The sequence below is a fragment of the Octopus bimaculoides genome, chromosome 2 (genome assembly GCF_046866305.1).
Source record: "Octopus bimaculoides isolate indiv1 chromosome 2, ASM4686630v1, whole genome shotgun sequence".
Classification (NCBI taxonomy): Eukaryota; Metazoa; Mollusca; class Cephalopoda; order Octopoda; family Octopodidae; genus Octopus; species Octopus bimaculoides.
In genome coordinates this window covers 93,506,270-93,532,013 of record NC_142929.1, presented here as the reverse complement: position 1 = coordinate 93,532,013, position 25,744 = coordinate 93,506,270, and the positions used below count along the sequence as shown (strand labels likewise).

Below are 25,744 nucleotides of genomic sequence, written 5' to 3'. Positions count from 1 at the left end.
CCCAAGTCTTTCTTGGTCCTTCTCTTTGGCAAGCTCCATCCTCATTAAGTGACCAGCACTTCTTTATACTTGTACAGCTGTCCTCATCTATACATATCATTACAGTATTCTTTCTTACACTGATTTACTTCCTCTTATATCCAGCTTTTCTTTCAGCTCATGTATAGTTCAACATTCATATGCACTAACATTACACATCCAATGAAGCATGCTCACTTCATTTCTTTCTAGTTTCCACAGACATTATTAATTAAAAACCACATTTCCCTACTATGCAACATCACACTTTGCACATGCACATCATACAATTTACATTTCATTCAGTGACAGACTTTTTTTGTTGTTAGCAAGGGTAGTAGCTCCTGAACTTTTTTCCAACCTATTATCATTCTAGTTATTATGCTTTCAGAACAGTCCCCACTCCACTACTAACTAGGTCACTTCAATACCAGAAACACATTAACAACTTCGAGGTAGCTACCTGGATTGCTACTATGCAGTTGTTGTACATGACTAATTGTTGCCAGTGTTGTTGCTGTTGTTATGATAAAGAACACAGAAAACTGTAAGAGATTTTTGATAGAAAAATATTTTTATCATAAACAAAAAGGAGTTGTTGCTGTGGACACTAACATTGATAAAAGTTTATTGCTCTTGGAATAGATATCATAATAGTTGCTGTCATGATGTTAAGTGAAAATACTGTTGCCATCTGCCTATTGTTTTGTGTTTTTGCCATCTGCCTGTTGTTTAGCTGGCCAGCTACTTGTTCTGCTTAATGTCTACCAATTGCCATTTGTCAATAATGGGCATTTTCTCCTCCAGTGAAAATGCCCATTCACAGTGAATTGAAAAAAATGATGAGAATAGTGCAGGAATTGCAGGTGTGAAAGATATAAAGGAGTTTGAATTAGAAAAGCTAGCAGCTGATGTTTTTTGTGCTCATCTTCAGTTATATTGGTAATGGGTAAGTCATCAATATATGCATAGACACAAGGTAAACCTCAGACTACAGTATCAATGAAATGCTGGCAAGTGGAAGAAACATTGTATAAACCAAATGGCATTTCGTGAAATTTGAAAATTGTGAAGAGAGTAGTGATAGCCATTTTAAGAATATCCTCCGGTTTGATGAGTATTTGATTGGATGCACAAATGAGATCAATTTTTGAAAACACTTAAGCTCCAGTTTTTGAAAATACTCTTGAGTGGAAGAAAAGTTCTGAAAATGAAGTACAGGGAATTTATCGGGCTTTGCATGTGCATTAAGAAGGTAATAGCAACTATAGTGCTACCAGTCACCTGCAGATTATTTTTGGACAATATGAAGAGGTGAAGAACAATTGCTGCAGCATGGATGAACTATGCCCAGTTCCAGCATGTGCTCAAGCTTAGCATGATCAGGAATAAGTCAAGACACTTGCCTGAGATCAAGATCCAGAGTAATCAATCTTTCTCTGAAGGTCACAATCAGAAAATGGTTAACAACCTGGAGAAAAATTGGTTAATGTTTCTTGTTACCTGGCAGGATACTAACTTCTATCCCAGTGTCCACAAAAAATGGATACCAGCGCGGTTACTGATTTGGAAAAGGTGACTGGGTGTAGGGGGAAAGCAGGTACTGCCACTGCTACTAGCTCCTGGCTGCATCGTTTCCTGAAAGGGAAACTGGAAATGAACAGGGTTGAAAGCATTTATGAGCTTTGTGGCTGAATATATGGTGGTAACAACACATGAAAATTCACCTGAGTGGCACTTAGACCATGTGAGTGCCAGGATTCTGAACTGCACAAACAACTTGTGTTGTCACAGTGCTCTGACCAACTGATTGCTGGTTTGGCTTCTTGTCTGCTATCTTCTGTGTCCAGTCTGTTGTATAGAGATGGTCTTGGTCAGAAAAACCATGCTGAAGATAAAACCGTTGTTAGATCCAGTTTCACACAAAATCTTGAAAGGACAGATTTTTCTTGATGACATTGTAGTAAATTGCGAATATTCTTGAACTGTTTTTCTGAATGAAATACAGTGATCCGCATGCAGTTGCTAAACAGTCTTGCTCCACTGCCATCACGTTCAATGTTTTTGTTACCATTGTCAAAAATTGACTCAGAAAATTACCTTAACCAAATGTAAAATACTTTTCCGACATACAGGGCAAACTGTAAGAATAGATCCACATGTTGTACAACAGACAAAATGACCGCATGGTAAAAATACCACACTCAGTTTTTCATCTAAACAAATTTTACAAAGCTGTCCTTCTTTCAACATATTATTCTCTGCTATTAGATCGGCATCTATAGATGAAAAAAAGAAAATAAATAAAAACATTTTTGGTTTAAATATGAAAAAAAAAAAAGGAATGTAGAGATATAGAAAGAAAACTGAATCTGTAAACGAATGAATATATATTGGTCTGGGATAATGGAATATTACAAACAGAGTAATAATTCTTTCTAATTTTGGCACAAGGTCAGCAATTTTAAAGGGAGGGTTAAGTCAATTGCACTAATCCTAGTGCTCAACTGGTACCTATCTTGTGAAACATGAAAGAAAGAAAGGCAGAAATAAACCACAGCAGTATTTAAACTCAGAATACAAAGAGTCAGAAGAAATGCTGCTAAGCATTTTATCCAATACAATTCTGCCTGCTTGCCACCTTCTCACATTATTATAATTTTTGTAGAATCTGATTGTCTGTAACATAACTTTTGGTTTGATTTGCAACTCTCATCTCTCTTTTTCTGTGCGTTTGCGTGTGTGAACGAATGATTGAATGAAAATGATGAATCTCATTTCTTTAAATTCCTCTCAAGAAAACAAGAATAAATATTCATTTTCCTCGATTAAATTTTAACAAGTTACATTCTTTATAATATTACAAAAGTGGTTAGTTATATGTTAGCCTCAGAAAAGTTGGAGATCCATCAGACAAAAGATTTTTGCTGGTCAAAGTTAATTTACTATACCAAAAGGATCTCACAAGCATCTCATGGATGAAAACATTAAATTTCCTAAAGATACTGAAAACACAATGTTTCATTGTCAAAATTTCTTGTCTGTTATTTGTTGCATTCAATTTTTTAGCTTTAGATACTCCTGCACTGCTCAATGCATTGGATGGCAGGCTTCCTTCACTGGGTTGAGTTGGCTGCACATCCATTCAATGTATAAGGAAAATAACTCAAGGTAGAAAATGGTAAAATAATTTTATCATAAAAAACATTTTAGTACTAATTTCAACCATCAAGACTTTTTCAACTCTAAGTATGGAAAACAATTAAATTTTGGAAAAATTAAATGAGGAGTTTTTTAAAAGAATATTTGCATAGTATTCAAATACAAGGGGCATTTTCCTTATTTCTGCCTGTCTCTGTCTCTCTTTTTTACTCTTGTGGGTTTGAGAACTTATTTTCCTTATATATATATATATATATATATATATATATATCATATGATGAAGGCAATTTTTTGCCAATAAGTTAAAATTTTTAGAGCCAAAGATAGAAAGTCTAGAATCAAAGATAAAAAAACTGTTTTTTAGTAATTAATCACTTTTTAAAGTTAATGAAGTTAAAAATCATGGAATAAAGCTCTTTCATGTAACTTGCTTCTCCCACCTTCTGCACAACTGTGCTCTGAAAATAAAGGCTTTCTATCCTGCAGTTGACAGTCTGATTGCCATTGTTAAGGTTGCTACTGTGAAAAACAAACACTGTCAAGTGCAATTCAAAACAATCAGATATCCACCTCAGCTGACTGTGACCAGGTGTGGTAACTGGTTAGATACCCGTAATTACTATGCCGAAACCCTTGCAGAAGTTATAAAAATTGTAGAGAGTTTTGAGGACAAAAGTATTTTGGTGCGGAGATCAAAAGAAACTGTGCAAAATCCTGAGATCAGGACTAACCTCACAAACAACCTGCAGTTGAAAGAGTTGATTTTGAAAGCTGAGTGAACAGCCTTTGCCATCTACTATGCTTATAAAAGCCTCAAAAAGTGAAATTCAGCACAGATCCATGTTGCACCATCAATTACATTGATTTTAGATTCAATAAAAAACCAAATTAATTCAATAATTTAACTAATGAACCCCAAAGTTTCACCCACAGTATATGGAGATCTGATACAAGTGACATCAGTGTAAACCAGTATCAATGGTGGTTCCAGAAATTCCATCCTAGAAGATGAGCCTCATCCTGTAAGATCTGTAGAGCTTGATGAGGATGTCCTGCAAATCCTATTGGAACAAAAGCCTGTCATAACTGTTGAAGAACTAGCAGAGAAGCCAGAATTTGGTCATTCAACCATTCATTGACACCTGTGTGCCATAGGAAAACTCAGCAAATTGGGTCAATGGGTTCCTAACAAACTTTCCAGTCTAATCACACAGAGAGAGTGAATGTGTGCTCTTCTTTGCTTTCACGTCTCACAAATGAACCTTTTTTGTACTGAATAGTGACTGGGTGATGAGAAATGGGTTCTCTATAAAAATGTCAAGTGTCAAAGACAGTGGGTAAGGAAAGGAGAAACACCAACACCCCAGGCCAAAGAAGGTTTTCACCCACGTAAGGTATTGTTACCTGTTTAGTGGGATATGAGAGGTTTAGTCCACTTTGAACTTTTAACCCTTTTGTTACTGTATTTATTTTGAGATGCTCTGTGTTTCTTTCAATTATTTTAAATATAACAAAGAATTAAGTAAAATAACTTAGTTATCATTAAGCTAGTGTTAGGAGCATAAATTGTGACTAATGTTTGGTGGAAGATTTTAATTCAAAACTTATGAAAACAAGACATCTGTACTACAGAGCCAGAGCCAGAGCGAGTTTCAGCTGGGTTGGTAACAGAAGGGTTAAACCCAAACCAAACGATAACAAAGGAGATCTACTGTGAGCAGCTTGAGTGGCTTAAGTCAGCACTAGAAGAAAAAGGATCATCTTTGGTTTCAAGACGAAAGATGTTCTTCCACCAGGATAATGCTCAGCCACATACAGTGAGGATGACATTCCAAACGTTGGAGCAGTTTGAATGGGAAACAATGCCTCACCCACCATGTTCACTGGACATTGCCTCATCTGATTATCATTTATTCTGTAGTCTTCAAAATCATTTGGACAGAAAAAATATGAATTCTGTAGACAAAGTCAGAACAGTACTGGAGAGGTATTTTTTGTCACAGACAAGTGAATTTTGGAAGAGGGTCCTTGCAAGTCTACCAGATAGATGGAAGAGCATTGTAGAAAATGAAGGAGAGTATATTTTTGATTAAAAAAGAACTTTTGTTTATCTTAATTTTCAAAAATAAAAGAAGTATAAAAAAAGTACATTATTTATGGATGATCCAATATAAAGCATTATATAATATTATACTTTAATAAATTTCCAGAATAGCTATTTTTAACTGTTTTGATAATAATCCCATAACATAAAGTAATTAAAACTAGTGTATTTATGGATTTATTAATAATAATAATAAGGTTAAAATGAGGTTAAAGTCTGTCAATAAAATTTAAAAATAAGGCCAAAAATTAATGAAAATAAGGTTAAAATCAAACAATTTTCAAAGTTAAAAAGATTGCACTAATTATGATACATCATTTTAAACTGAATTGCATACACTATTACAGTGATGATCTAATACTTTACTATTAGATGTACAAAGTCTTTAATAAATTTATCAGTTAAACCATTCATTTTGAAAGGATCTGTCATTGATAGCAGAAAACAGTAGATCTGCAAGAGTTGACAATATCCCAGTAACAAAATGTGGAGAAGATCAGGCTAAGGATCGGCATAGTGAAGATGAAAACGATGAAGGTAGGCAATACTATGCACCAAGAAGTAGCTATTAAAGTCAACCAACACAAGATAAATTTCTTTATTAGCCACACACGATAGAAGTGTTGCAAGCAGGACAAGTGATATGGAACTGGACATAGTCTGTAGGACTGGAAAGGTGGCAGCAGTGTTCTAGCATATGCATTCCATCTGGACAGTCTAAAACATCAGCACTGATGTGAAATTTCATCTGTATAACTCCATAGTTCAGCTTACTGCAATCTATGCTAGTGAAACTTGGAAGAGCACAATAAAGATGGATAGAAAACTAAATGTATTCCACTAAAGGTGCTTCAGAAAAATCCCGAGGGTCATCTAGTGGGACTATGTCACAATGTTGTACATAGAAATAAAAACAGTTATAAACTAATGTTTTTTGATCTATTAAGAGTTTCGGCGATCTTTTGGTATGAGTCCTAAATATTGGCTTTTTCCGTAAAAAGTGTCTTCGGCGATCTTTACCAAAGATCAGCCTTTTCCGTAAAAAGTGTTGGAGAGAAACAGGGAAACGACGTCATAACAGCGAAAGACATACAGAGAGCGCGATTAATTTTGAGGGGTTTAGAGTTAGGGTTAGGGTTAGGTTTACAGTTAGGGTTTGGGTTTTAGGGTTTGCGTTAGGGAATTCCGTCCCTAACCGTAACCCTAAACACTAACCCTAACCCTGACACTAAAACCCTCACCCTAACACCGTAGTGAAGATCGTGAGGGTGTTACGGAAAAGGCTGATCTTTGGTAAAGATCGCCGAAGACACTTTTTATGGAAAAGGCCGATATTTAGGACTCGTACCGAAAGATCGCCAGAGTTTCTTTTATTTCTCTATTGTTCTAGCTTCTTTTACTTAATTCTTTGTTGGAAATAAACCTATATTTCAACGATACAAAGTATTACTTATATCAGGCATGAAACAATAAGTCATGCACTAGTAAATTAATAATAACTAGTAATACCCCATGGAAATTCCATGGTTATTTTGAAAATTATATGATGGAATCGTATAATTTTCTGAACTGTTAGAACCTTGAGATGATATAAAAGTCCATGTAAGTAGTATTAAAGGTGCAATCTCAAGAAACATCTGAAAGATTTTATATTCTTACATGTTCTACTTTGTGAATTGTCTGTTATTTTTCACTTTATGTTCAGAAGTAAACAGTATTAACTACGGAGCAAAATCAAAGATATTATCTATAATATTATTCTGCTTCACTATGTTGGTAAAGTTTTAACAATATGATTATTTGAGAAAAAACCTTATGATTCTTTGTTTTGTTAGTTTTACCTTGTCAGTTGTTGGCCATATTTTATAAGCTTTGACTGAGCAGCCAATAATTACTTCACTAAAGTGCATGCATTAAAAAACAGGTGGTATGAAAATTAAAAAACAAAACAAGAAAAATAACACTTTGTGCTGTTCCCTTTAGTAAACACATTCTCTTTCATTTTCCCTCTTTCCAAAGAGGGCAATCACATTAACTAATATTAATATTTAAATACATATTTATATGTTAAAACAATAAAAATGTGTCTAACTGCATCAAAACTATCATTGCATCCTTTGTTGTCAGTGTCATAATAAGTGTAAAGCCCGGTATAGATTATGAGGTTATTGTATGTGGTGCTCAATTGTACTATAACTCATTAGAAAATGGTAAAAGAGGAGATATCATCATCATCATTATTTCACATCTGCTTTCAAAGCTAGATCCCAGTAATCTAATTAAAGAAAGACATCGGTGATAATCAAAAATACATGCATAGTATACAGAATAAAACATGTAAACAGAATATTGCACAGTAAAAGGGTCATAAAGAGGAAAGGGTGTATAAGCACATCAGGAGTAGCATTGGTGAATTATGGAAGCATGGAATGTTTGAAGAATCTCCTAATATAATAATGCGCATAATGTTTATTTATATATATATATATATATACTGAACCCAACTACTTGCAGACGGTGTATCCCGTTGAAGAAACATTACCACTACTACACGTTTAGGAATGGGAACAGAAGGCATTCTACCGGATTAAGTAGCTACATATGGGAACTAAAGGATAGGGGCATCAATTTTAGCCTGCACTGGGAAATATTAGCATCCGCACCTGCATATAATAACAAAAATAGGAAATGCCTATTATGCATAAATGAAATCTTTTTCCTAATTAGGACCAAAATCCCGATTATTAATAGTTTGAAGGAAAGAAACGTTTCATGCCTTCACAGAATTGGATGTACTTTCTCTAAATTCAAGTAGAACCCAGGTCTAGATACCGCGCATGCTTTTAATAATACATATTTAAGTTAACCACTATTCTTATGCTAGGTTATGGCATATGTAACTCTGTTATCTACATACATAGATCTAATATAGGAAAATACCTAGTACTAGGACACCGCTTTTCGCTAGCGATAACTAATTATGCCCTGCTGACATTGGGAGGGCTAACACGTGATACTTAGGTGAACATATATGTGGGTACATAGATGTGCATGTGTATGTATGTATGTATATATATATATATATATATGTATGTGTATGTATATGTATATTTGTGTATGAGTGAGTGTGTGTGTGTATATATGTGTGTGTGTATATGTGTGTGTGGGTGTGTATATATATATATAGCTACAGAAATTAGGAGGTAAACCTAGCTTGATATTAACATATAGGCAGGAAGACATACACTAGAAAATGGGTAGCACTGCAGGCACGGCCCCTTTATCAAAACTAATAGAAGTGGCTATGCGTATAGGTATATGTATATGTGTGTGCACATGTAGATGCACCTACATGTTGTTGTCGTTGGTATTGTTCTTGTTGCCGTTGGTCTTCTATTACTAGGGATACTCCTCCTGTATGTATGCACATGCATATCTATTTGCTTGTGAGTGCACGCGTGGATGTGTGTACGTGCATGTGCGTATGTGGATGTGGATATCTATATGGATGTATGTACATGTGTATGTATATATATGTATATATATATATGTGTGTATATATGTGTATGGGTATATGTGTGGGTATATGTATATGTGGGTGTGTATGCATGTATAAGTATGTGTGCGTGTGTGTACATCTAGTTGTGTGTGTGTGTGTGTGTGTATTTATGTATGTGTATATGTATAGGTGAGTATGTAGGTAGGTATGTAGTTGTGTACATACGGATGTAATGATAGTTGGCCACACAGTTGTGTATATATGAATAAGTATGGGTATATGTGAGGGGACATAATGTGTATAAGGATGTATATCTGGATATGTATAGATGAGAATGTATTTATCCTCATTGTTACTGTTGTGGCTATGGAATTAAGAGATGTGTGGCTGCGCGCATACATATGTATATACATACACGCACGCATGAGAGTGAGTACGGGGGGGGATTTACAAAGCACACGTGTGTGGGGGGGGGGGGCGCAGGCAGGCTAGCATCTTGACCGGCCACTGGCTATCCAACCGTAGCTAAGCGTAGGCAGTTTAAAACAATAGTTGCCCAATTAGAAGGAGGAAGTTAACGGTAGTAATCAACCCTCCCCCACTAGCAGCAGAATGGTGGAGCCGTTGGAAGAGGCAACAGGATATCTTACACCGCTAAGTTTGAAAGTTTGGCATATTATTGTTGTTGTTGTTGTTGTTGTTGTCACCGTCATCGTCACCTTCACTGTTATTGCTACTAGAACATTAATTGCTACTAGAACATTAATAACTTGTATAAAATGAACTTCTACATAGAACCTTCCAATATATACAGAAATGACACACACACACTCAACAAAACCTCCTTTCTAAAAAACACTTCCAGCTTTCTAGATACGGCTAATAGAGCTGATGCCACAAACAACGTATGTGGTGGAATGTTTGCTTATAAAAACTTGTATATGCACACATGAGAGTAAGGGGACATCCGAGTAAGGCTGTGCACACGAACCAACACATATAGATGTGCATTGGAGTGCCTATAGCGATCTATCTATGTTTGTAGGCTTTTTGGGTGCCTTGTATTTCTAAGGGTTTTTTGACATATATCTTTTTTATATGTTTGCATGTCCCACATGCTATACCTTCATTTATGTATTCTTTTTTACTACTATTATTATTTTTTCTTGCTGTACCCTTATTTGTATTTTTTATTTTTATTTATATTTTGATTTCAATTGTATTTTAATTTTTATTTCTATCTTATTTTTGCTGTTGTTTTTCTTCTGGTCTCTACCACACCTCTGTTTTTACCTCTTGCTCTACATCTGTATGTAACCCTTTGTGAATCTCTGAAGAGGCCTAGAGGTTCGGGCATGTAACCCTATTTCAAAATGTCATCCGATAATCACTCCGGAAAGGAATATTCGGATAGAATGGGGCCTGCCAAAACTAGGCCGTAACAGCTGTAAGATTAAACTTCTGTTCATCCTCTAATTCCTTATGTACTTTGTACTTCTATATGTAAACCATGTTGGCAAAATAACATAGTCTGCCATAGACACCTGTGCTTTGGTTCTTTCTTTCTTTTTCTTTTCTTCCTCTCTTTTGTCACTTTTGCTATGAATTAAATTAATGAATTCAACGGGATACACCGTCTGCAAGTAGTTGGGTTCAGCATATTATCCTCCATTTTCTAATTGTTACACAAATTTTGGGTAAAACCTCCACTTTTACCCGCTCCCATTGATTGCACCTAGTATAGCACTAGCGTAGCAATAATTGGGTACCCTCCCAGCAGTATACTGGATAGATACTATCCCTTAGTGGGTTGTACCCCCAACCCCTAACTCTCTCACGTTATATATATAAATATATATATATATATATATATATATATATATATATATATGTTTTAATATTGTGTAAAAAGAAACAAACATAAAAAGAAAATTTATACATAAACTTGATCGGTTCACGTTTTAGCCATTGCCGGCAAGTGTTTAATTTGTTCACTGAACATCACTGTAAATACCCCCTTGTTTTTCAAAAATCCCCCCTAGATCATAAAAGAAGGCGGGGAAATCTGCCCGATTTTTCAAATCCTGGCAGCAACACTGTAGCTGGAAGTAGGATAATAATCTAATTCTATAATTTATCACATTCAAGAATATAAACATGTCTTTAAGCACAACACACATGGAGTCAAAAAGAAACACTACCTTTCACCAGCACACCAGGGTTGGCACTGCATGAACAACAGTACTCTCTCTTCCTAGAGTGCAGCTTCTTATCTCAGACATGTGAGCATGCACACAACAGCCAAACATCACGTCATAGGAACTGTGAAGCACACAGCTCTATACAAGGATTTTGTATTTTTGCCATAAACTCGGGGATGGCTACTGACATTAAGCTTAAAGATTATATAATGTACAAGTATAAAGAAAGAGCTAAAGAAAAAAAATACTCATTATATTGAATGTTATTGATAATAGTGAGTGAAAATAGGGGCTGCTGCAGTTCTGCAGTGCCTATACATGAGCCACCACTGGTCAAGGCTCTCTCAATTCACATTCTATTAACTTGAAAAAGGTGGAAGATTGAATAATGTAATCTTGAAAATAAGATGAGATGGTCAGAACTTGAATCCATTTAAACCTAGAGCTGCTTGATCAGGATTGACATTGGGTTAACACCAACTTTGTCAGTAGTGACTCCTTGTTTATTCTAGCTTTTTGCTGTTATATTTACATCAACATTAAGCATATATGTCAGTGTATATCTGCTAACAATTATTGACCACTGAATAGAAAAAATATCCATATAATCTGAGATATGGATATTATTCTCAACATTGAACAGGCAAAAATAGATAAAATCTAATATAAATGGAACAGCTTGAAAATTGTTATGATGTTGACAGTCAAAGTAGAAAGATCAGATGTTGCCTTGAGAGTAACAGCAGCCTAATGTTAATGTGAGGTAACAGAGGGAAGAGCAGTTAGTAGCCACTACTTCATTGTTAGCACCATAAGAGATGGAAGGAAGACCATTTAGTATTTACTTATAATTTCAATGTGGAAAGAATTAGAGGAATGATCAGATATTACTTACTTGAATCTCTTATTCCTGCTTGTGCATCCTGTTCTTCATCATCTACATCATTTAAATCAGAAGAGTTTTCTATCACTTCAAGTAGCTCTGATGCACTTGAAAAGGAAAAACCTTAAAAAAAGCACAAAAAAAAAAAAAAAAAAAAACTTGTGTGTCAGACTTTATGTGGAGCAACGAAGAATGTCATTCGCACAATGACTGAGAGAGTGGAATGGGAGGTGGCCAAGATTGGACTCTGCATAAGTGAAAACAAGACAAAGATCATGAGGATTGGATATGTCGATGGGAACCACAATGGCGTCCCCTTGATGACTGGACATCACCAAATCGAAGAAATTGATGAGTTCACCTATTTGGGCAGCATCATGGCCAATGATGGAGACGCTGAACGCGACATTGCCTGCCAGATTGGGAAGGCCTTGGCTGTCTTTCAAAGACTCAAACTCATCAGGGCAGGCAGGGCCATCTCCATCAAGATCAAAGTGTGCCTCTTCAACAGCATCGTTATACCATCGGCAATATATGCGGCGGAAACATGGAAGACATCGGCAAAGATCACGCGAAAGCTCAATGTATTTCAGCTATGATACCTCCGGCAGATACATGGATCACATCACTAATGATGAGATACATCACCGAACTGATACCCATCCACTCCATGACATTGTCACTGAGTGCCACTTGTGATTCACAGGCCATGTCCTCCGATTACCATCATTGTAGCATGCTAAAACTGCCATTCTGTGGAAGCCACCGCACGGCAAGAGAAAACAAGGGCAACCAAAAGCGACTTGGCACCGCACCTTCATTGATGACCTTAAAGCCATTGACATTTCATGGGATGAAGCTGAAATCAATGTAAGGTATGTATATCATGTCATTTGTAAGCACTACTGGAACCATATAATTCAGTATAACCTGTTGCCTTGATGGGATGTATGTGACCAAACTGACAATCACACCAATCACATGTCTTCAGGGTGTGCTGTGTAATATTTGGACAGCCTAAAGCAGTGTTTCTGAACCTATTTACCCTTGCGTAACCCCTAAAATAAATTGCATGTCAAGAGGAAACCTGCACAAAAAAATTATTTACCATATTTTTCTCATATTTTTTCATCATAGTTCACATGGTAAACACCATATCATATATATATATATATATATATATATATATATATATATATATATATATATATATGGTTGTTATAATTTTTTGATAACATAATAGGTTAGATAGGATGATGTCTATATTATAATATTACAAAAACCAGTAATATGTTGTACATGTACAGTAATATTACAATCATGAATTTAGTATGAACTTATCTCACTCTTTCTCATGGAACCTCTAGGAACCTTTTGCAGAACACTAGGGTTCCAAGGAGCCCTGGTTGAGAAACGCTGCCCGAAAGGATGAAAAATATAACCTGTCAAAGGGCAGGTGAACCCTGGATTATCAATGGTCATTGAATAGTATGCACACAGGCAAGTACATCTGTGTATTTACACATGTCTGTAAATGCAAATGAAAGAAGGATACTCTTATTTGAAACCTTTAGTATTTGTAGTCTCTGATCATCTTGCTTTCCTTTTGCTTGCTGTCAGCTTAACAGCTTGCAGTATTTAGGAATTGAAACTTTTGTTGCAGAAACATTTATCACTGCAAAATTTGATGTAGCAATATCTTTTGCACTATTTTTTCTAGCACTTGTCAAAACTTGAACTACTTGAAATAACAAATAAATGTATATATAAAATTAATTGTGGGTAAGGGCATACTCATGCATTTATAAAAATACACATAACACATTAATATGTATATTTGTATTTTTTAGGTTAAAAAACAAACAAATTGTCTAAATAACTCTATTGTTTCCTATGAATACTCTGTTAAATATTTGGATAATTCAGTGATTAAACTGTGATTAGGTACAAATGGACTAAGCATAATAATAAGGAATTTGGGAACAATCATAATACTCCATGCAACAACTATAACAATAGAAATTATGTAAACAAAATTAATAGAACTCTAGCATGAAATTGATATATCATATGGCATAATGTTCCATATGGAATTCATGCAATCATAGACATCATAGGAATTAATACAGAAATTGCCCTAGCAGATATAAGAAGTTATTCAATAGACATATGAGATTTGTACACTCCACTACACCTAATTTAGCAGATGCTATAGTAGTTATTAACAATAAGAAAATTAATGCCATCAGAATAGTAAATGAATGCTTATTCATTTGGGATGTAGAAACCAATCTGATGTAAAAAGTGATGATAATATGGTATCTCTTCTGAGTATTAGCATCAACAATAATAGAATAAATAAGACCTCTAAAGGATACATACCTAACAGAATGTACAACTTTAGGAACCATTATAAATGTTCTTTAGGTAACCAATGTCTGCAGAATAGTCTGATATATAAGTTCTTGGTTAAAACATCTGATTGTTCATTATTATACTAAGGTTGACTTTAGCTTTCATCATTGCGAGGTTAATGAAATAAAGTATCAGTTGAGCACTGGGTGGATGTAACTGACTAACCCTTCTTCACAAAATTCAGGCCTTGTGCTTATTGGACAAAGAATTATTACACAGGAACTACCATTTTAAAATCAATGTCCAGATTGTATAACCGAGTTCATTCTTTTAAATATGGTAGGAAAGAAAACTGCATGTTATGGGTCAAGTCATTCTGAAACTTCAAAGGGAAGAATATAAACTGCTCCATTTCATGTTCTATTATAGGTAGTGCTCTTTCTTACAGAGGGGACAGTAGTAGCTGTAATTTGTGCTTGGTGGAAGCACTAAAAATTCTCAATTGTAAATCCAACTTAAGAGGCTTAACAAATTATTAATCCACAGTTCACACTTACATAATAAAACATTCTTAAAATTTCCACATAAAATCCTACATAAATAACTTAAGTCTAACTTAGGTTAATGCTGGTGTTCTCTTATAGATTCTCCACCTACCAAAATCATCTCTTATGTGAGATACCAAGTACCCATTTCTTAACCGTTCTTTAATCTAATCTTTAACTACAAGACCTAATCTAATTCAATTAATTTTTATTTAATTCAGTTCAATTTAACTGGAGTAAGTCTAATATTTTTTGAATGGAATGTAGATGTATTTAATTTACAACTTTTACATTCGTTTATTACACACCAAATAGAACCCCCTTCCTCTCCCTGTTCTTTCTCCATTTAGTTACTTCCAGTTCTCTTCGCTACAGAAAGGGAGAGGTCACATTAAAGGACTCCAGTGGGCAGTCAAATGTGCGGAAGTATGTGGGTACAACAGGTCCTTTCAGGATCAGAGTTAATGACCATAAGTCCTCCTTTAATATTCAGGTGTGTTGCAATGCCATGGTCCTGGCTAGGTATATATATGGTCATTGAAGTAAAGCACCATGGATAACAGCATCATGGAGAGTGCTGGAGAACAGTATCAAAAAGTGTAGGCTATGCCTAGCCAAGAAAAGAATTATGTTAAAAATCTCTATTCACCTGGACACCTGCCTTGCTTCCTGTGATTTATTTTGTCTTTTCTACAGCATTCACAAACCAGATGTGACACTTCCTCACATTCAGTCACAGAGGATAGTTGCCATTTTTTCCATACTGGCCAACTTTTATGAGCAAGGTTCTTAGATAATTGTTGGATTATCTAATATCATGTGTGAAACTAATTGATAAAAATTGCTGTAATGGATCTAAAATACTGTTTACATTGATTAATGTATATGTTGTTGGCATTCCGTCGCTTACGATGTCGAGGGTTCCAGTTGATCCGATCAACGGAACAGCCTGCTCGTGAAATTAACGTGCAAGTGGCTGAGCACTCCACAGACACGTGTACCCTTAACGTAGTTCTCGGGGATATTCAGCGTGACACAGTGTGACAAGGCTGGCCCTTTGAATTACAGGCACAACAGAAACAGGAAGTAGGAGTGAGAGAAAGTTGTGGTGAAAGAATACAGCAGGGTTCGCCACCATCCCCTGCCAGAGCCTTGTGGAGCTTTAGGTGTTTTCGCTCAATAAACACTCACAATGCCCGGTCTGGGAATCGAAACCGTGATCCTATTCTGCTGCCCTAACCACTGGGCCATTGCGCCTCCACAATGTATATATTCTATTGACAAAAACACAAGTGCCTATTTTTTCTGACTTATGGATTCTAAGACTATATATATATATATATATATATACATATATATTATCATTTTTAATATATATATGTGCGTGTGTGTGTGTATACAGACATACCCCACTCTATGTGGATATGTATATATTTTTTGGCGAATGTGTGTGTGAGCATGTGTGTGTTTCAAGTGAGGATGGTTGAGTACATACATATAGGTACATGTACGTGGGTGTGTGGGTGCTCATGTGTATGTATGGACTGGTGCGCTTACGCGATTACTATGAACATTTTTACTCCCTTACCTTTACTCCCTCCCCTCACTTAGCGGTCATTCTAATAGCTCTTTTGTCTTAATAGCAGTCAATCACACAGTATTTTCCCTTTGTTTAACGGTCATTTTCATAGCATTTTTTTGATGGCCAGATAACTGAAGAGATGCCAGCGTGGGTTTCTGCCCCAACATCCGAAATTCGGAGTTTATCATGGCTAGCGAATAATTGTCACATATATTTACAGATAAATTCCTCTATTTACATAATATCAAGGTCTCTTTCATTCTTTTGTTGTCTTACCATTTCTATCAATATATATATATATATATATATATATATATATATATATATATATAGGTGAGAAAGTTGGTATGTAAAAGCAAGTGGTTGGATGTATAAAAGATAAACAAGAGTGAAAAAACTACAGAACCATGTAACACAAGCCTTCTGTAGTTTTTTCACTCTTGTTTATCTTTTTACCATCATTTAACATTTACCAGGTTGTCATGGTTGAAGTCAATTTTATTTGGAGTTATTACCTTCCTAAACAGATCAGAGAACAAGGTCTAGCTCATACATTTCGCTTTTGGTATGTTTTTTATGGCTGAATGCTCTTCATATTTTAATCATAGCATCAGTTCTAGAGAAGTTGTTTGGTCCTCTTCGCTCTTGATTGTCTTTGCTCATTTGCCAAATGCATAAGAGTGTATTTGGTGCATTTTGTCTAACTCTAGCACTTGTGAGGTTGCCTTGTACCCTGCAAGGTTAAAAGAGTCTTCACTGCTTTCTATTGTGACTCCACTATTTTCAAGACAAATAGACCAAAAAGGAGTATATATTGAGAGGGACTGATAACAGAAGGATCAGGATGAGTGAGAGCAAAAGTATATATGAGAAACAGTGACTAGGGTGAGAAAAGGGAGTAATGGAAGAGAGATACTAATGGAAGTTACATAGATTTTGCATAAGGGGATGAGTGATGGATGGGAATAGAAATGGTTGATAGGAAAATAGAGTGCTGGGTGTCCATCGCTACAAAGTTGAACTTCAGACACTACCCCTTCTATTATTCATTGATTTGACACATCCCTTATATGCTGCTAACTAATTCCACAAGTGTCTTTCTTGGGGCCTTAGTCATTCTTTTGTTTGATTTGCAATTTTTTCTGTTTACTAGCTAGTTTCCACATAAGTACTAATGCTGAATCAAGTGACACAGCCTTTGTTCACTAAATGAGTTTTGTCTTTTACATTAATTCATGCATAGCTGGGTATACATCAACGGATTCTGTGCACCATTTGGGATTCACAATATGTTTTTCATCAATTGCAAAGTGAAATACTTATAGTATGAAACTATTTGTAATGATCATTCAACTTATCCAGTGAGTATATCAATATATCATCATCATATTTTATTGTCCATCTTCCAAACTGGCATGGGTTGTATGGTGTGACAGGCTTTGCCAAGTTTGAGGACTGCATTGTGCTCTGATGTCTGCTTTAACAATGTGTCTATGGTTGCTTACCCTACACTTTACAGAGTGTACTGAGTACTTTTTGTGGCACCAACACTAGAGAGGTCACCATGCAGCTTGCAAAACTAAGATCCACTTCAATTGAGAGAGAAGAAACTTTATGCTAGGACATGTAGGGTTAAATTATGACAGAAAGAGTCAGAACAGAACAGGTTTCTTGCTGTAGAGGAGCAAAATGGCTACTCACATTATAGAAGAAAAGATGAGAGCAACCATGTTGGAGCTGGAAGAGAGATAAGATAGTGGTGATGAGATGTAAGAGAGGACCTTGAAAGGACAAGGTGAGTATGAATGAAACAGAAGAATAAGGAGTGTAGGTGAGCAGAGGTTGTAAGAGTGTATGATGAGAGTGAAAGATGGTTACAGATGGGAAATGTGTGAGGAGGTGAATATAAGGAGTGAAGAACAAGTGTTGAAGTATGATAGATTTATGTTCAATGGAAGAGTGAATGACGACTGTGGAGACTGGGTAGGATCAAGGGAAGATGTAGTGAATGGTGGGCAAAGGTTGAGGAGGTGATCGATGATACATATGAGTTGGGGGAGGTAGAGTGATGACCTGCAGTACAGAATGAGGCGAAGATCAGCAGAATAGTAATAATGATGCAGGGGAAGAATGAAAGAGAGATGACATGTGGATAGGTTGAGAGTGAGGGGAGAAGCAGACATAGTGTATGGGGAGAGTGAGAGATGCTGGGTGGTGAAGGAAAGATAATTTGATAGTAGAGAAGGGTGATCAATGTAAAATGTGAATAGGAAGGGACAGCATTAAGAATGAAGGATGAGTTTCTAGTGAAATGGTTCCAGGTAGTGAGAAAGATAACCAGTATCAGAGAAAAAGATGATGAAATATATAGTTCATCATCATCATCGTTTAACGTCCGCTTTCCATGCTAGCATGGGTTGGACGATTTGACTGAGGACTGGTGAAACCGGATGGCAACACCAGGCTCCAGTCTGATTTGGCAGAGTTTCTACAGCTGGATGCCCTTCCTAACGCCAACCACTCAGAGAGTGTAGTGGGTGCTTTTACGTGTCACCCGCACGAAAACGGCCACGCTCGAAATGGTGTCTTTTATGTGCCACCCGCACAAGCCAGTCCAGGGGCACTGGCAACGATCTCGCTCGAAAATCCTACAGGAGCCAGTCAGGCGGTACTGGCAACGGCCACGCTCAAAATGGTGCATCTCATGTGCCACCCGCACAAGAACCAGTCCAGGGGCACTGGCAACGATCTTACTTGGCTTGCCGGGTCTTCTCACGCACAGCCCATTTCCAAAGGTCTCGGTCCGTAGTCATCGCCTCGGTGAGGCCCAATGTACGAAGGTCTTGCCTCACCACCTCAGCCCAGGTCTTCCTGGGCCTACCTCTTCCACGGGTTCCCTCAACTGTTAGGGTGTGGCACTTTTTCACGCAGCTATCCTCCTCCATTCTCACCACATGTCCATACCAGCGCAATCGTCTCTCTTGCACGCCACAACTGATGCTTCTAATGTTCAGCTTTTCTCTCAAGATACTTACACTCTGACGGGTATTCACATTGACATTACACATCCAACAGAGCATACTGGCTTCATTCCTTGCGAGCTTACGTATGTCCTCAGCAGTTACAGCCCATGTTTCACTGCCATGTAGCATGGTTGTTCGTACGCATGCGTCATACAGTCTGCCTTTTACTCTGAGTGAGAGTCCCTTTGTCGCCAGCAGGGGTAAGAGCTCTCTAAACTTTGCCCAGGCTATTCTTATTCTAGCAGCTACACTTTCAGCGCACCCACCCCCACTACTAACTTGGTCGCCCAGATAGCGGAAGCTATCGACTACCTCTAGTTTTTCACCCTGGAATGAGATAGAAGTTGTTTCCTGTTTGTTTGCAGTCTTTATTGCACCTGAACATCTGCCACAAACAAAAACTAACTTGCTAGTTAACCTGCCTTTGATGTTGCTGCACCTCTTATGTGTCCATAGCTTGCACCGGGTACATCTTATAGAGTTACTACCTACTCCTTTTCTACATACTGAGCAGGGCCATCTACCTGAAGGGGTTTGTGTTTTATCTACCTTCCTACTTATTAGGATTTTGGTTTTAGCTAGGTTGACTCTAAGGCCCTTCAATTCTAGACCTTGCTTCCACACCTGAAAATTCTCCTCTAGTTCTGATAGTGACTCCGCAATTAGGGCAAGGTCATCAGCATAGAGGAGCTCCCAGGGGCAACCTGTCTTGAACTCCTCTGTGATTGCCTGGAGGACTATGGTAAATAATAGGGGGCTGAGGACGGAACCTTGGTGGACCCCTACCTCTACCCGGAATTCTGCTTATATTTAATTACAACAGCAGAATACTATAGTTAGGCAGGTGATAGAGTGGTCAGTTATAAAGAGATTTGGGTGGTGGGGATGGCTTGAGGAGAAATTTAGGTGAGGCACTGCATTGTGTATATAAATGTATGTGTGTGTGGGTGTGTATGTGTATATAGTGAGGGATTATCAATCTGGGCAAAATACTTCATAAGTAGCTCTCTGTTGGCACACCAGGCTAACAATATTACTTAGATTAGTGAAGAACTCCTGGTAATCTTGTGGTAGGTTCCAAGGTTATGGTCCATCACAATTCTATATTGTAAATCTGTGGATGGGCTCCAGACAAACTGGTTTTCACATAGAGTGATATATATAAGAAACAAGTTAAAAATAATAGTCATTACATATTTTTCATTTATTGGAGCAAATTTGGCTTACAACTATTTCCAGTAGTCATTATAGGTACATTACTGATAAGTTTACTCAACTGGTCTATTGATCAATTGGGGAAAATTCAACAACCTAAGAAAATTAATGCTATTTTTGTCAGAGCCATTTCTGGTTATAACAAGCAGAGTACTGAAGGAATGGCTATTGCATGGGGAAGGTAGGAAGAGAAGATGGAAATATGCAAGTAGAATAAAGAACTGAGGAAGACAAACTACAAAGGGGTGAAAGTAGGTAAGGAGATGGTATAAAAGTCACTTACTAGATGTAGGGGCATTGTATTGCCAAATTTGGAAGAGGGAGAGTCCTAAAACCTTAGTGTTTGTAGTCAGGTAAGCACCTATTACCATATTGTATATAGGTTAGATATTCTCCAGCCATTGTGTTGAAATTTGTTATGGTTTTTTTTATGGACATGGTCAGTCTAAGACAGTTATGTTGGTTGTTGCTATCTAGCATAGTGGTGGTGGTGGATTATATTAGAAAATAAAAGGATACTAGTTGTAGTCACATTGTAGTGGTCAGGAATGCTCTTATTATCCAGGATATAAACACTGATAGATTGAGAGATGTTACTAATGGGAGGATGTCAAGTTAGAGTTGTTGAAAATTAAATGTAAATTTAGGTTAACCTGATTAGATGGGTTTTAAAATTTTAAACTAATAAAGTGCTCTGTTTGTGTGTATGTGTATTCAATATCTATACACCACACCTGACACTACACACACACACATATATACAGGCTGTCTATAAAGTCACTTTACAATTTCAAAAAATTATTACAAAGGCAATTGATGGGATATGTTTATCAGATTTGTTCTATGTACTCAGTGGTTGTGAAAGTGTTTAACCACATTGCATTTATGTTTTTCAGGTACTCTGTTGATGGAAAAGGTTCTGTTAAATGAAACCCTAAAAAAATCACTACTCCTTAATAAAAGGCACAATGTGTATCATGGTTTATTAAAAACAAAATTGGACATGCAAACCCAGTGAAACTACAGGATTAAGTATGGAAGACATCCACCATCACGTCTGTCAGTTGGTGCATAACACAAGAAACTTATAGAAACAAGAACAGCGTTGGATAAAGGGAGGAGTGAATGACCAAAATTATCTGAGGAAAACATTGATTGTGTAAGACAAACCTTTGCTAGTTCTCCTACTGAGTCCATATGTACTGCTGCCAGATAGTTACAGCTACCATGTTCAACAGTGCACAAAATCCTACACAATAACTTGTGATTGTATGCTTACAAAGTGCAACTCTTACAGGCACTTGAACCAAATGATAAACTGAGATGAAAAAGAGTTTGCAGTTAACATGCTGGAACGAATTTCTGAGGATGCAGCATTTCTCACCCAAGTTTGTTTTAGTGATGAGGCAACCTTTCGTGTTTCATGGAAACTGAACACACATTATGTGAGGATCTTGCGATCAGAACACCTCCATGTGACTAGGGAACTTCACTGTGATAGTCCAAAAGTAAATATCTAGCGTGGGATGATGTGTAATCAAATCATTGGTACATTTTTCTTCACAGAGAGATCAGTTTTTGCAAATGTTTACCATGACCTTTTGACTGAATGTGTGGCACCACAGCTGGATGACCTTCAACCAACTATCATTTTCCAGCAGGATGGTGCACCACTACAGTGAGGACTGCATGTTTGTGACTTCCTAAATCAAACATTTCCAGACTAGTGGATTGGAATGGATGGCCCAATTCTCTGGCTATCTTGTTCCCCGGATATCACTCCCCTGGGCATTTTTCTATGGGGTTATGTTAAAAACATCATGTATCGAACAAAGATATGGGACATCAATGACCTGAAGCAAAGGATCCCTGAATTCCATTGCCACCGTTGATAAGGATATGCTACAGCGAGCATGGCAGGAAATTGATTACTGTCATGATGTGCTTTGTGCAACTAATGGTGCCCATATATTAAATGAGGAAAAAAAATTCAGTATCTATTCCTCATTTTGTAATAATTTTCACAGATTTATCTATCTATTTGCTCTTGCAATAAATTTTTGAAATTGTAAAGAGACTTTATGGAGATGCTGTATATATATATATATATATATATATATATATATATATGTTGGCAAATAAACTTTACTATTCAGTATTGTTACTGCATATCTCTTGCTCAGAGATTTAAAACAAGTTGTTTTTCTCTTTGCCAGATAAGCAACTGTGCATTGCTTAAAAAATATATAGTATTAGCAAGGGGAGAGCCTTCATCACTCGCTGGTGATTAAATTACACAGAGGATGGGTAACTATCCAGAAGCGTAGGTCTGTGAGTATCACGTAAGGCTAGAGATGGGAGTGATGACCTCCCTTGCAAATACTATATGGGAGCAAAATTTGTGCTAATAGCCAACTGGAAAAAATGTTTTCCTCGGGCTAAAAGACAGTAACATTGTCCTTGTATAGGACTGCCACATTATGGTGGCAAATAAACTTTACTGTTCAGTACTGTTACTGCATATCTCTTGCTGAAAGAATTAAAGCAAGTTGTTTTTCTTTTCACAAGATCAACAACTGTGTGTTGCTTAAATAATATATAGTATTTGCAAGTGGGGAGAGCTTTCATTGCTCGCTGGTGATTAACTCACACTGAGGACAGGTAACCACTATGAAACCTAGGTCTGTGAGTATCACATAAGGCTACAGATAAGAGCAATGACCACCCTTGCAAATACTATATGGGTGCAAAATGTGTGCCGATAACCAACTGGAAAAGACGTTTTCCTGGGGCTAAAAGACAGTAACATCATCCTTGTTTAACGTCTGTTTTCTATGCTGGCATGGGCTGGTTGGTTTGATTGGGGATTGGCGACCCAGTAGGCTGCGCCAGGCTCCAATCTGATCTGGCAAGATTTTTACAGCTAGAGGCCCTTCCTAATGCCAACCACTCTGAGAGTGTAGTGGGTGCTTTTTATGTACCACTGGCATGGGAGCCAGTCGGGTGGCACTGGCATCGACCACATTTGGATGGTGCTTTTTGTGTGCCACTGGCACAGGAGCTAATCAGGCAGCACTGGCATTGACCGATGCTTGGATAGTGCTTATTATGTGCCACCAGCATGGGTGCCTATCAGGTGGCCCTGGCATCATCCACAACTACAATTTCCATTTTGATTTTGATCTTGATTTGCTTTTGATTTTCATTTTTGATTTAACTTGACTCAATAGATCTTCTCAAGCACAGCACATCACCCGGTGATTCAAGGGTACTTTTAAAATGGGCTGGTTATGTGACACTGGTATAGGCTATGGGTGTGATCTCACTTTACTTGCCGGGTCTTCTCAATCACAGCATATCTCCAAAAGTCTTGGTCTCTTGTCATTGCCTCTGTGAGGCCCAACATTCGAAGGTCGTGCTTCACTACCTCATCCCATGTCTTCCTAGGTCTCCCTCTTCCATGGGCCCCACTGTTAGGGTGTGACACTTCTTCACAGAGCTATCCTCATCCATACACAGCACATGACCATACCAGCACAGTTGTCTCTCTTGTGCACCACATCTGACGCTTCTTATGTCTAACATTTCTCTCAGGGCGCTTACACTCTGTCGTGTGTGCACACTGACATTACACATCCAGCAGATCATACTAGCTTCATTTCTTTCAAGCCTGTGTATGTCCTCAACAGTCATGGCCCATGTTTCACTGCTGTGTAGCATGGGAGTATGCACACATGCATCATACAGTCTACCTTTCATTCTGAGCAAGAGGCTCTTTGTTACCAGTAGAGGTAGGAGCTTTCTGAACTTTGCCCAGGCTATTCTTATTCTAGTGGCAATACTCTCAGAGCATCCACTCCCACAACAGACTTGGTCACTTAAGAAGCTGAATCTATCAACTACTTCTAGTTTCTCCCTCTGGCATGTGATGCAATCTGTTTTCTGAACATCTTCTGTGTTTTTTGCCCCTGTGCATCTGCCACACAGAAAAACTATCATGCCAGTTAATTTACCTTTGATATTGCTGCATCTCTTATGTGTCCATAGCTTACACTGGGTACATCTTATGGAGTTTCTACCTACACCTTTTCTATAGATCGAGCAGGGCCATCTACTTGAAGGGTTTTGTGATTTGTCCGCCTTCCTACTTACTAAGACTTTGGCTTTAGTTACATTGACTCTAAGGCCCTTGTTACATTGACTCTAAGGACCTTGCTTCCACTCCTGAAATTTCATCTCTAGTTCTGGGAGTGATTCAGCTATGAAAGCAAGGTCATCAGCATAGAGGAGCTTCCAGGGGCAACCTGTCTTGAATTCCTGTGTTATTGCCTGGAGGACTATGATGAATAAGAGGGGGCTGGGGATTGATCTTTGGGGAACCCCTACTTCTACCCGGAATTCTTTACTAAACTCATTGCTGACCCTCACTTTATTGACAGCATCTCTGTACAGCTCTTACTAACCACTCGTCTATCCTTAGTTTCCACTATGCTCACCAGATAAGAGAATGAGGTACCCTGTCCAAGGCTTTCTCCAGGTCAACAAAAGCCAAGTATCTTTGGCTTGGTATTTCTCCTGCAGCTGCCTTACCAGAAATATAGCATCAGTGGTGCTTCTACCTGGCACAAAACCAAACTGCATCTCATCTAGGATAACTCTTTCCCTAATTAGTTGGACTATGATCTTTTCTGTGACCTTCATCACCTGATCCAGCAATTTGATACCCTTGTAGTTATTTCTATCTAAAGCATCACCTTTACCTTTGTAGCAGTTGACTATAATGCTGCTACACCAGTCAGTGGGTATGACTCCTTTGTGAATTACCTGAATTACAATACGGGTGACTAGACTATAACCCACACCACCAGGTATTTTAAGCATCTTAGTAGTGATTCCTGATGGGCCGGGGGCTTTCTCTGACTTCATATCCTTAATTGCTTTATCTACCAGGGTGCTATTTATTCAGATAGCTGGTCCCTCAACTGGGTCAACATTTGGCAGACTCTCCTCCCATTCATTCTTCACATTCAGCAGTCTTTCATAATGGCATCTCCAAGCCATTTTCTTTGTAGAATCATTAAATGCAAGTGCACCATCATCTATATGAACACATTTCTCTCCTATGACATCACAATTTTCTCTCATACATTGTCTTGC

General features: G+C 37.4%; 1 protein-coding gene across 7 annotated transcripts in view; it reads right to left on the bottom strand.

The window, feature by feature from the left end:
- Positions 1 to 573: 573 nt before the first annotated feature.
- The window catches only part of LOC106872120 (baculoviral IAP repeat-containing protein 7), an 84,042-nt gene continuing 58,871 nt past the window's right edge, over positions 574 to 25,744 (bottom strand). For all 7 annotated transcript variants that reach the window (XM_089347168.1, XM_014919010.3, XM_014919017.3 and 4 more), the window contains exons 6-7: positions 11,880 to 11,990; positions 574 to 2,297 (exon numbers count right to left, since the gene is read on the bottom strand). In XM_089347168.1, the coding sequence (XP_089203294.1) occupies positions 2,107 to 2,297; positions 11,880 to 11,990 (302 nt within the window). In that variant the 3' untranslated portion in view covers positions 574 to 2,106. The remainder of the gene's footprint in view (positions 2,298 to 11,879; positions 11,991 to 25,744) is intronic.